This window comes from Ruditapes philippinarum, unplaced genomic scaffold (genome assembly GCF_026571515.1).
Source record: "Ruditapes philippinarum isolate M1 unplaced genomic scaffold, ASM2657151v2 ctg1256_1_1_1_1, whole genome shotgun sequence".
Taxonomy (NCBI): domain Eukaryota; kingdom Metazoa; phylum Mollusca; class Bivalvia; order Venerida; family Veneridae; genus Ruditapes; species Ruditapes philippinarum.
Genome location: NW_026857905.1, coordinates 129,157 through 141,925, shown reverse-complemented (window position 1 = coordinate 141,925; position 12,769 = coordinate 129,157). Strand labels below are relative to the sequence as shown.

The 12,769-nt window shown below is 31.2% G+C and overlaps 1 protein-coding gene across 15 annotated transcripts in view; it reads right to left on the bottom strand.

Annotated features, from left to right (window-relative positions):
- Positions 1 to 3,342: 3,342 nt before the first annotated feature.
- Positions 3,343 to 12,769, bottom strand: part of LOC132751471 (serine-rich adhesin for platelets-like) — a 92,982-nt gene continuing 83,555 nt past the window's right edge. For 8 of the 15 annotated variants that reach the window (XM_060741626.1, XM_060741630.1, XM_060741631.1 and 5 more), the window contains 3 exons: positions 9,519 to 9,545; positions 8,705 to 8,764; positions 3,343 to 6,927 (listed from right to left, as the gene is read on the bottom strand). In XM_060741626.1, coding sequence (XP_060597609.1) covers positions 5,659 to 6,927; positions 8,705 to 8,764; positions 9,519 to 9,545 — 1,356 coding nt within the window. In that variant the 3' untranslated portion in view covers positions 3,343 to 5,658. Of the gene's footprint in view, positions 6,928 to 8,704; positions 8,765 to 9,518; positions 9,546 to 10,082; positions 10,107 to 12,769 lie in introns of all 15 variants that reach the window. The other 7 variants (XM_060741635.1, XM_060741638.1, XM_060741628.1 and 4 more) reach the window with 4 other exon arrangements.

Below are 12,769 nucleotides of genomic sequence, written 5' to 3'. Positions count from 1 at the left end.
ATTGAGCATGTCAAACATGCAAATTAGTATACATGCTTATAAATTTGTACTTATCCTTTATGATTTACAGCAGTTATCTGTGAATGTCTAGGTTTAATCAAAATAATGACAATCAAGATTACAAACCATTGCAATGTTATTTCTAAGTTTTATTTGAGATGCTTATTTGGCTAAAATCGTTTTAAAGAAAAAGTAATCGACTTAAATTTACCTAATTCAGACTCAGGCTGCCAAATGACTCTTGATACGGGAATCTTTATGGACAAAATAAGGAACAGCATGTTTAAACCTCAAAAATGTGGCCCTTTTACTCTATAAACCGTCCGTAGAAGAAGTGAATAGACAATTAAAACCTTACCTTTTACAGTGGAACACATAAGTTTACGCAAATCTACTATAAACAGTTTACACTAGAGAAAACAGCTACAGTTTATTAAGAAAATTGTTACAGATTATTCAATATATATTTAATCTAAACCCGAGTATATACTTTCTTTCTCATCTTTTTGCATATTTGAACGCTTTAAGTGCCCCAATTGATAAAAGATTTCAAAATTTAAAGTCTTTATGTTTAGGGGTTTGGACCTCACCGGGAATCCTTAAAATGGTAGTGCGAGCGAACACTTCATGTCAGATGAGTTCTTTCCACGTGGACGATCTTTTTTGGCCGAAATTATAGGAGGGTAGTCCTATGGAAAATATAGGTGTTTCTGCAATTAATCGTTTAAGAAATACAAGAATTGGTTGACAGTCTGTTATAAATTGTTAATATTCTAAAGATAATTCTAAATATTCAGTTTCACTTTTTATACGGATGTGCATTCTGATCAGTCAGCGCAAAAAACCAGACTTTGATCCTGGAAGGTCTGGCGAATCCCTTCATAGTTTAAAGACCTTTATGTTGAAAATGTGTCAGAGTTTAGTTGTACACCCATACATGCAGGTTTTACTTACCCACAGCGCGGGTTACCTCACCGTCTGTCTGGGATAGAGCATGCTCGATGATTGATTACACTTTTTCTGGTGTTTAAACATTGTGACGACAGGGAAAGCTATAGAAAATTTATATTCAGATGCTCGTTCATTGGTTACTTTTTTCAGGGGTTTCACATTGCGACAACAGGGAATGTGATAGAAAAGTTATATTCAGATGCTCTTTCATTGGTTACTTTTCTGGGTTTCATATTGTGACAACAGGGAAAGCGATAGAAGTTATATTCAGATGCTTGTTCATTGGTTACTTTTTTCTGGGGTTTCATATTGTGACGACAGGGAAAGCGATAGAAAAGTTATATTCAGATGCTCGTTCATTGGTTACTTTTTTCTGGGGTTTCATATTTTGACGACAGGGAAAGCGATAGAAAAGTTATATTCAGATGCTCGTTCATTGGTTACTTTTTCTGGGGTTTCATATTGTGACGACAGGGAAAGCTATAGAAAATTTTTATTCAGATGCTCGTTCATTGGTTACTTTTTTCAGGGGTTTCACATTGTGACAACAGGGAATGTGATAGAAAAGTTATATTCAGATGCTCTTTCATTGGTTACTTTTCTGGGTTTCATATTGTGACAACAGGGAAAGCGATAGAAGTTATATTCAGATGCTTGTTCATTGGTTACTTTTTTTCTGGGGTTTCATAATGTGACAACAGGGAAAGCGATAGAAAAGTTTTATTCAGATGCTCGTTCATTGGTTACTTTTTCTTGGATTTCATATTGTGACAACAGGGAAAGCGATAGAAAAGTTATAATCAGATGCTTGTTCATTGGTTACTTTTTTCTAGGACGGCAGGAAAAGCGATAGCTAGGTTAAATTCAGATGCTCGTTCATTGGTTACTTTTTTCTGGGGTTTCATATTGTGACGACAGGGAAAGCGGTAGAAAATTAAGTTATATTCAGGTGCTCGTTCATTGGTTACTTTTTTCTTGGTTTCATATTGTGAACGTTTTCTTTTTCTTATTTTTTGCTGTACAGGGAACGTTGTTTTTTTTTGCCTATGATACAAAAGAGAAAGAACATCAAAAAACTCGGCAATCGAAACAATGTCAACCCTCGTACAAATAAAATAGCATCGTATTTCGATGCTCTTTCTATTACATATACATGTAATGGAGGAGAAGTTAAACTGATATATATATAGTGATATAGCTGGTTTGGCAAAGACGCAACGTTTTTAATTTGGATGATTATCAAGTTTTTCACAACGAGCACTTATACGGACTATATCCGAGTTACATTTGAATTAGATAGAATTATGTTAAATTTCGGAAACTTGGCAGATGTACATATATATAATAATGTAAAGATCTGTGTTGTTTTTCCAAACGGGTGTTTACTTATATCTTCTATGACACACACTAAAATTATACCAGATTCCTAAAATGGTTTGCACTGAATTTGGATATTGTTAATACCAGTTAAAAATATTTCAGTCAGGTTGGACTGTATGAAAATGCAGACTGACCCGCTTCTATATTGAAGGTATTAACAGTAATTATGGTCGTTTAATTGATAGCTTTAATGGGGTGGGACCGGGACCGGGGGACGGGGTAAAAACAGAAAACAGACAAATTAATTTTCTGGACATTTTATATATTTTTCAAGGTAATAGAACCAGTAATAATTTCTGTAAATATTTGTATTTTGATATACTCTCCATATGTATGTAATAAATCTATTGACTATAAAGTATATACAATTATACTATAATATCAAAACAAAAAGAAATACAAACAAGATATGTAGCACAATTCTGGTAACTGGTGAACAAAATGGGTACATAAACAGCCAATCATTGACTCTGTATCAAGATAAAGAAAATGGGAGGAGCATAGGAAGAAAGACATAAAAGTATACTGAGAAAACAATTTAAACCAATTGAGTCTTTTAATTGTACATTTTTTTAATTTCGCTAGTGCTAGAAAATCACAGACACCGGGCTGTCATGAAGTTGGACTGTCATGGAAATATTGTACAACAGGAGCAATATTGTGTAATAAAACATACATTCATTTAACTGGTATCGGTGGTTTTTATCAAAAGTATTTTTTAGTATTTTTATGATACTTTCGTGCAACATGTTGATATTTTTCTTAACTTTTTATCCTTGATAATCCAAACAAATTGTTAACTGTTAAGGGCCGGCTTAACAAACTTCTTCTTTATGTCATTAAAAGTCAAAGAAATGTATAAATTACAAAATTAGCCAAAATCTATTCTATATTAAAAAGAATAGCTCACCATCTATCAGTTCCATTTTTCCGAATAATTTAGTACTGCCTAATAACACACAAACTTCCCATTTAAGTTTTTAAAAAAATGGTCCATAATGGAAGGTAAATAATATATTAAAGGGACTCCACTGAGTTTTTTTGACTTGTTGGGACTGAAAATATTTTTTCTAGATAAATGTACCATTTGATGTAGGTTTAGACCACTTATCTTAGTGCAAATTTCAGATCATTCGCGCACTTTGTTTTTCCAGAAAAATTATTCAAATTGAAAAAAATGACCCAAAATGAAAAGCTTTTAAACACTTTTCACTCAAATCGGGCTAAGAAAAGCATAAAAAATACGATTTTCAATTTATTTCAAAGTATATTTCTTAACTAGCTTTGCATATATTTCTGTTTAAAGTGGCTGCCCCAGCTCATTTTAGTAAGAAATTTTATGTTTTTAGGCTTTCAAACCTCAGTGGAGTCCCTTTAATTGTATTTAGTAGCAAAAACCACAGGCACAGTGCTCTATTAAAATTCTATCAACATTTTTCAAGAGATATTTTAAAAGAATATTAATTCGAATGATACATATATATTGTCTTTATCGGTATTTGAAATATTAATGGAAAATGTGCCAACTGTAGACTAATTCAAAATATAAATTCAAAGAATAAAAAAGAACTGGCATATTGAAATAAATAGTGTCCAAGACGGTCGATTATAAACAATGTACAAATGTATATAAAAACATAAATCAGTAACAAAGCACATTTTGAAAGATGAAAAAAAAAACAACAAATACAAAACATCACAGAAAATATGCAAATCTCATTAACGTTTCCGTAAATTAGTGGAATGTATAAACTACGTAACTTTATAAATAGATGATAACAAGCGTCTATCTAACAAGCTCCTACATAACAATGATCACAAACGTCTCTATGATACAGACAATTCCTTACTCCTTTCCTGTTTTTCTTTTTTTACTCCTGTGAAAAAAATTCTGTGAAACAAAAAAAACAACAACAATTGAAATTATGTTTCATTACAGGTGTTTAAAATGGGATGGTTAAAAATCAATCTTTTGAAAACACAAGCATAAATATATCTTTATATCCTTTTACTTCTTAATTATTCATCTATACATGTATCTGTTAAATTAACCCAATACATTAAAATATAAAGATAAAAACATGAAAATATTTCAGGCTCGTTAATGTATGAGTACACATTTAATCCGAGTTTAACTGTCTACCAAGATCTTCTTTGAAACAAAATGAGTTAAATTTACTAAGGTGTCAAATCGATTATTTAATGACCTTTTGCCTACGAAAATGACATTGTATTTTTCAATCTTACAAAAAAAATATAGATAAAATATTCCAAATATATTGATCAACAAAACACAAATCGTGTCCATTACTGTCGCTAACTACTTGCACTTCACCTATACTACATTTTTATCTTTTCTGGCTAATGGACGAAATATTTTAAAACATGCTAACCTACTGTCATTCAAATTATTTAACTTATCAGAAAGTTCCTATTAATTAAACAAGTAACAAAACAGACGTTATGCTCAAAATACATCAGTAAATTCTTCTTTTTTTTGCTATTTATCTGATTATTAAAAGTCAAAAGTAAGGAACCTTTGCATAATAGATTACCAGTAACAATTATGTAATATTATAAACACATTTAAGTGCAAAGTTTGATCAATAATAACATGCACAATTCAAGAAGTATGCAAGTTCTGCTCATGCAAATTGCAGGCTAATGCTGTATAGAATAAAATTTCTTTGATGCTATTGAATCGTAGTTGCTCTTTTAAAAATTAAATGTTCGCATTTTCCTTCTTACAGTTTTTGTTACCTTTAACAGGAACCATGGTTATTCCAAACAAAGCCTATCACAAAGTATTGTTTTAAAGAGCTGTAATGTTTGTTAAATTGTTGTTTTCCAATACAAATAATGGGTAGACTATCATGAAAATTACGCTAAATTTAAATTTAAAATGGTTTGTAGTTTTCCACTGAAAATGAACATATAAGTGGACGGACAAAAACATGGATGATGCATTAACCACGATTCCTTATTTCTTGTAATAATGCTCTACAGTAAGTGTAAATAATGTATAAATTAATACGAGTTAAAACTCACCATGATGCCAAGCTATATATTTTGGCACTTGGTTACCTAAAACACAAGGTGTGTTGTTTACTGTCTCTTTCAGAGAGACATGCTCCATGCATTACTACATTCTCCATAAATACATGTTATAAAGTTAAACAAATTTCGGAAGACTATATTTCTTCTTTGTAGTATAATATTGCTTCAATTTCCTTGTTATACTTTTCTATTTCGTTGTTTCTATAACTTGACTGACAATAACATAACAAACAATTTGTTTGTATATGAGTAAATCAGTGTTTTCTTTAGTTATTTTTGTTCAAGGGTTTTCAAACTTTTCAGTAACGTGCTTAATAAGGAAGCCAGATTTGTGGCTTGCCTCATCAAGTATTTCATATGCGGATCAGAAAGTGGTTTCCCAACAGCAGCATGTGCAGCATTTAGTGTGCTCTTATAAGCATTAGCCACTCGTATAACCTCTGACCCTAAATGCTGAGCTTGATGTATTGCTTCCATCATAAACATTGTTGCCTGCCCATGGAGAAAAATCTTTGCTAACGAGTGCATGCTACCGTCCATGTTTACTGCTAATTTGGCTTTTGATTGAGTTGCGTTACTTACAAGTAATTTGGCATCCGTAACAAACTGCCGTACCTGAGCCTGTAATTCATCCTTGCACATATTGAATTGTAAAGGTTTCTTATCAATCCTGGAGGATTTCAGAGATTCCATAGTTTGTTTCAATTCATTAAGTAATCTATCCACATCATTTGTGGCTTGAACGAAATCTTCCGACGTATAAACAGTGTCAAGAACTTGTTTAACCATATTGGAATGATTGGCACTTACTTTTTCTCGCAACAATGCAAAACTTTTTTCTGAAACTGTCTTTCCATCTTTTGAAACAACAGATGACTTCCCTTTACCAACTGGTAATGTATTGGATGAAGTCGGAACACCTTTTGACACATGTCCATTAACCTTTGACGTTCCTGTACCAGTATTTGCTGGAATCTGCATCCGTTCACTTGTCATGTCTCTCAAAACATCAAAGTTATTATAGCTCTGATAAGTCTCCTCATGATCATTTGATGCACTAGTAGTCATGGACATGGGTCGCCACATTTTCCCAACAGTTGCAAAAGGACTTGTCTTTACATCTGATTTAGATGCAGACTCTGTGTTTATCACTGAATCGTCTTTACTCTTTTGATCCAACATGGGCGATTGTGCTCTTACACCCTGTCCATTTTTACGTCTTGGTGGTGCTGTTGGAATCGTCAATGGTTTGGTCAAACCAGAAGCAAGCGTTTCTACTTTTGATCTTGCAGATATCTTTGAAGATGTCACGGACGATGATGTCGCTGACGACATAACCGATGTTGCAGAAGACATCACAGATGACGTGGTGGAGGTTGCAGTTGTATTTTGGACAGCAGAGGCTGGAGCTTGTGGAGCCATACGTTTTGGTGACTTTTCTCTTTTATGGGACTTTGGAACAGATAGACTTTCATTCGCTTTAGGAGAATCGAACACACTAGACAACGCTTTTATTGGTCCAGATTTCTGCTTTTTGGTCTGAAAAATAATAATTCAATGCTTTACTTTCATAGAGAAAATATCACATAATTTTAAAATTCTACAGCATTTACATAAATTTTCTTTTTAAATATGATTTGGGATACAGTATAAGAACAGGGTTGAATAGACAAATCAACAAATCCAAAGACAGTACACTTACACAGTATGGTGTAAACATTATTTCTAAAAAATACTGACTTAATACCAAAATATCAATTTTATAAACATTTTCAAAACATTGTTATTATGCAAATTAAAAACACTGCACCATAATTCCTTGTGCATTTATACAGATGTCACTTTTCACATAATTGCTTTCTGACAATTCTAATATATACTAATTATTGTATGTTAAGAGTTTTCAATTGTCTAATGTATTAAGGAAAAAGTATTAAGAGAGTTTAAATATTCAAACAGCTTCATTTTAACAGAAACACATGCAAGTTTGTCATCTACCTGTTTTACATACTGGCATCGACAGTCTGTTAGATTTCTTTTTCAGAACTTTCATTAGCTCAGACGTTGAAAATGTGACAATCGTTTCTATTTAATATTTTTTTCAAAGTAGGCCAGGCAAATTTGTAACTTTTTTACTAATAAATGTCCGTTAAAACCTTATCATGATAAAAACAGGTAGATGAGTACAGTTAAATCCAAATCACACGAAACAGCAAAATCTCTAATAAATCTATACCTATAACAAAACTGAATTGTAATAGAGAAATAATGCACTATCCTTGCAAAATTATATCAAACAAATATATAATAAATGCTTCTCCTTAAGAGAATAAATTGATTATAATAAACTGAAAAATGCATTTTAAGACGAGGTTAGATACATCAACATTTCAAAATGCATATTTATACATAGACATATAATGCTGCAAACAAAACCATAGAGCAGTCAAAGAAAACGTTTGGTACGCTTGTAACATCTTGAACTGAATGTTATAAAGTCAACATTGACACAGAAACTTCATATCATTGTTAAAGAGGACAACAAAATCATAACTTGCTACTATTTTGCACAAGCTTTAACATACGTGAACAATGCTCATTCATTCAAGAAAGCTACATACCTAGGATACGGTTGAGGCTAAAACAAATATCAAAATTAACAAACCTACGTATAGGAATATCAAAATGGAATTTAGATTTTGTGAACAGAAAACCAAAATTTCCAGGATATTTTGGTAGTAACATTAGATTCTTTAATTTCTTGAAATTAAATATTATATTGAGACAAGGTTGGAAAAAAAGAATGTAGTATGTTTGATATATGAACTCAATTTATCTGTGTTGCATACTCTGAAAACGATGAAGGAGTAAATAAAGTAAACATATCATTTTGTATCAGATTTGACAACAACATATTTGGAACAGGCAAGACATTAAAATACCTTTTGAAACAAACAGTACATACATCACTTCAAAGACATTGGACAGAATAGAACATATACCCTTGCACGTGTATAGATACAAACAGGACAATCTGCACAGTTTACAATAACATGCATGACAAAAACTGTATAAATAGAAACCCTACAGTTACAGTATGCCGACAGAAATCGGATATAAATGTCAAACATCAGGATAGCAAAAATTGATCATATCAGATAGAGAAAACAATAAAATTTATCACAAGACAGCAACAAAGGGTGACATACAATCCACTTAAATAATAACACTCAATGTGAACAGTGAAGTAAAACAGAATCGTGAAACGTTCACACCTCAGCACGCGTGAAAACTTTGATAATATCTGTCATATTACCTCCCCCTTATCTGCTGGTGGCAACGTAGATGGAAGTGGGGGTTTACGCTCAAATATCTCCTAAAATATATAGTTTAATAATACTGCATTTCATTTGAATGGCAATCAAACCTTTTCTAAATGAATAAAAACAACTGAAAAGTACGTTAAGTATGTTAATTATTTACTTTTTTCAAGAAAAACATTGCTACGGCACTACAAAAATGAAATGGTGCAAAGGAAAGGTTGCTACAATCAAGTTTTCCTACAAATATGATACACACAAAGACCATACTAAAATTGGATAACTTTAAAAAATATTCAACCTTCTGTACATAAATAACTAATGCTTGACAAATAAAAGTTTTCTGACATGGTTGTGATAATGGCAATTTTAAGCATTTCAAAGTACATCAACAAAGATAATTTGTTATGGAAATCTATCACAATTAGTTGTGTGATTGAGAACACCATGTACTTAGAATGTGTGTACTTAGATGAAATTATGGGTTGTAAAAAAAGGATGGGAAAAATGATCTTAAAAGCCCACGTTCAATGTTAAGCAATCAAGTTGACTACTTAAACAAACAAACAAACCCCTGCATTAATCCATATTTTTAATCCAGCATGTTTTGATCTGTAAAGGTAATGAAACTACAACGTTCCAAGAATTTCAACATGTGTTGTATCACTTTGGGCAGTGTTAACTTTCACAACACACACTATTAAACATTTTTATTAAAAACAACATAAACAACTAATATGTGTTAATCTATTTTAACGTTTTAATCTGACAGGGATTTTCAAAAATAAAACACTGCAAAACTAAACAAACCTTGACTTTAAGTGGAAATGTATAACGCTGAAAATAATCACACAAAATTAAATCTAAACTATCTAAAATTGCAGCAAAACATATGAACATAAAATTGCAGGTAAGAAATTCCAGTTGGTGCTAGAGGATTTAACAAGTCAATATGGGGTTAGGTATTGTAAATGATAGCATTTATAATGCAGTAAATTTAATTGGAGCAAATAAATTGGGGCTATTATTCGAAATTAAATCTTAAACTTGTAGACATATTACTTTATGGGGAAAAAACCTTTTGCAAATCAAAAGAATGTTTTTGTTAATATGTTGCATATAGCAACTCATATAAAAGTTAATATATTATACACCAATCGTTTATTTAAGCAAAAACTTTCTTTGTATAAACCAAACATCGTTGTATCTAAGCACTAGTAATAAAAAAGCCTCCTACATGAAAATAAATGCATCAAAATTTCGATGCACTGAACCACGACATGAAAAGAGAAAAACATTGGGCAAAATAACAAAAATAATCTGAAACATCTAGTTACTACAACCTTTCTATTAAATTTTAATTTGGGTATTTACCGTTGTTTCGTTCTCCTGTACAATCTGATAATAATATCCAGAATAAAAATGATGATGATGATAAAACATGGTGATGAAACAAAACAAACAGCAAAACACGATATATTTAGCTCGCAACAAACACATCACAACACTAAATATATATATATCATTTCAAACACACGCTGCAACTTTATATAACTTATCTTAACAGATGTTGCAAAATATGCTTCCAAAGGAAGGGCAAATGATGAATTTCAAGAGAGTATTTCAGAAAATATGTAAGAATAATTCTAAAAATAATTTGTAATTCAGACTTTTCGAAACTTATTTAAATGATCTTTTTTTTTATTTCAAAAGTAAGTATCAATAAATACATGTATTACGATGTATAATTTTATATGCCTAAAATCTTGCAACAAATAAAATTTCAAAAAAAGTGAGAATCTGATATTTCAAATGATATTGTAACAAATATACATTCAAACAACTGCAACATATATATGGCACAGCACAGCACTGCACACTGTCAAGTGAACGAATGGTAAATATGATTTTACTACATATAATTAATCATGCAAAATTCTAAACTGAATAAACTATTATAAAGAACACAAACTAGAATGTCATTCTTAAAATCTAATTAGGCCAATCCGAACTCTAACCCATCCATTTACAAATTTTGGACTGGTAATATCACAAGACATTGTCAGGAAATATTCTATTTCATGTATTTTGAGGACAAACCAAAATATGTAATATTTGGTCATATTTTATAAAATTGAATAAAAACCTTGGATAACCTGGCTCAGGACAAGTGATTATTCTTGTTAGTACATATAGTTAAGGGGCAAGGGGGTGTTGCACTTTTCAATTATATCTCATGAACAGGGTGAATCAAAACAAATCTACAATTTTCATGTAATTTTGTTGCTTGGGTACGTATGCGTATCTCTTTTCCAGATTTTAATAACAGGCCTTAACAATAATCTCAACTATTACTGAATTAATTACACATATTCCGAGTTGGGTACTCATTCTTTCACCTGACACAACAAGTGCATAACAAGAAACGAAATTCTCAATAGCTGTGATCAATACATGAATATATTTAAAGCGTAACATCAATTTCTTTTAAGAATACACCAACACTGTTTCGAAATACAACACAAGGAATAATACTACAATCTCATGAAAACTTGTAATAAAATTTGCGATTCTGCTGCCGTTAAAAGACAATATAAATCTTCGTAATAAATCTACCAAGTCCTGGCAAGAACAGTAGCAGTTGCGTGAATTTTAAATTCATGAAACTTGCATTATTCTAAAAAGATATATCATTAAACAGCTGGTTTTGAAATGACGGCATATTTTAAAATATAACACACATGTATCTAAACGTTTTTTTTTTCTGACAATTTGATATTCCAGTTGTTTCAAATAATTTTCTTCCAAGGTTGGTGTACTCTTTTAAGCTTGAAGCTGGTAAAGGAATGACATGAATATATTGACCACATTGTACGTATAGAAGACAAAAACTGCCTCATTCACAGGTACACGATTTCACAAATACAGATATGAGAGCATTTGACTGGGACATAGTTTAACCTTGTCTAAGACTTAACCAGCCTCAAGACAAGATTGTTTAAAAATACAATTTCAAGACGTTGCATATATTACTTTACTAATCTAAGAAAGATTAAATTATGTTCTGATCATGAAAAATAAGTCCAAGATCTGCCACACTGTCTCAACGATGCCTGGCTTCTTATATGATTAAATCGTAGGATTTATGCCAAGTAATTATCTTCTTTGTTATTTATTATATTTATTTAAGCAAAATAATCAATTCAATTAGATACAACCCATCCCTATAGAGTCTGAACATGCAGTTAGAAGTCTGGCTTGAGTAAATATTATTAGTTGCTAATGTCCAAACTTGAAGGAAATGTTAGGCATATTAAAGAAGCACCTTATTTTCCTTGTTCAATTTATCTTTTTTCTGTTGCTACTATAAGGATATCATATCTTTTTAGCTCGTTTCTGCAGAGTTCTTACTATCAATCTATACTGTATGTGTTACTTGATCGTGTATAACCTTAACTTTTTGTTAAGGTCGCTTTGTAAATCACAAACAACTAAACACCATTGTGAAGATTTTGAATATAGTGTGCCAATTAAGATTCCTTATCATTTTAAATATTTACGGACATCGCTTATTGCGTTATATTTCATTAGTAACAATAAGTTTTATTAACTTTACACACACTTTAACTAACAATCTTCTATAAATACCTATACATAAGCTTAATGCCACAGTGTTAACAACATGACATGATCTACCATGGTATATCTACTACCGACGACGTAGTTATTTTCTGTTTAACAACCTAATTTCACATCATTCTAAAAATAATCGGCTACCAATAAACAACAGAGTTAGAGTCTATATATATCAGAGAAGATCCCCAATACACGCTATTCAATTCAAGTCATTGTTTTACAGTTCTATTAATTTAAAGCTTTAAAATATTTTTTCTTTAACAAACTAGGTCAAAATTTTCATCAAGTGATGTTGATAAGGATGAGCACAATGTTACAATAGTGTGACTGTCCTATTTCATATGAATGTAAAATATAAAACAGTTTGTTCAAAATTGCAATAAATCATGTTTTTTAGAATAAATTGATGGGAGAATTTCTTGGTT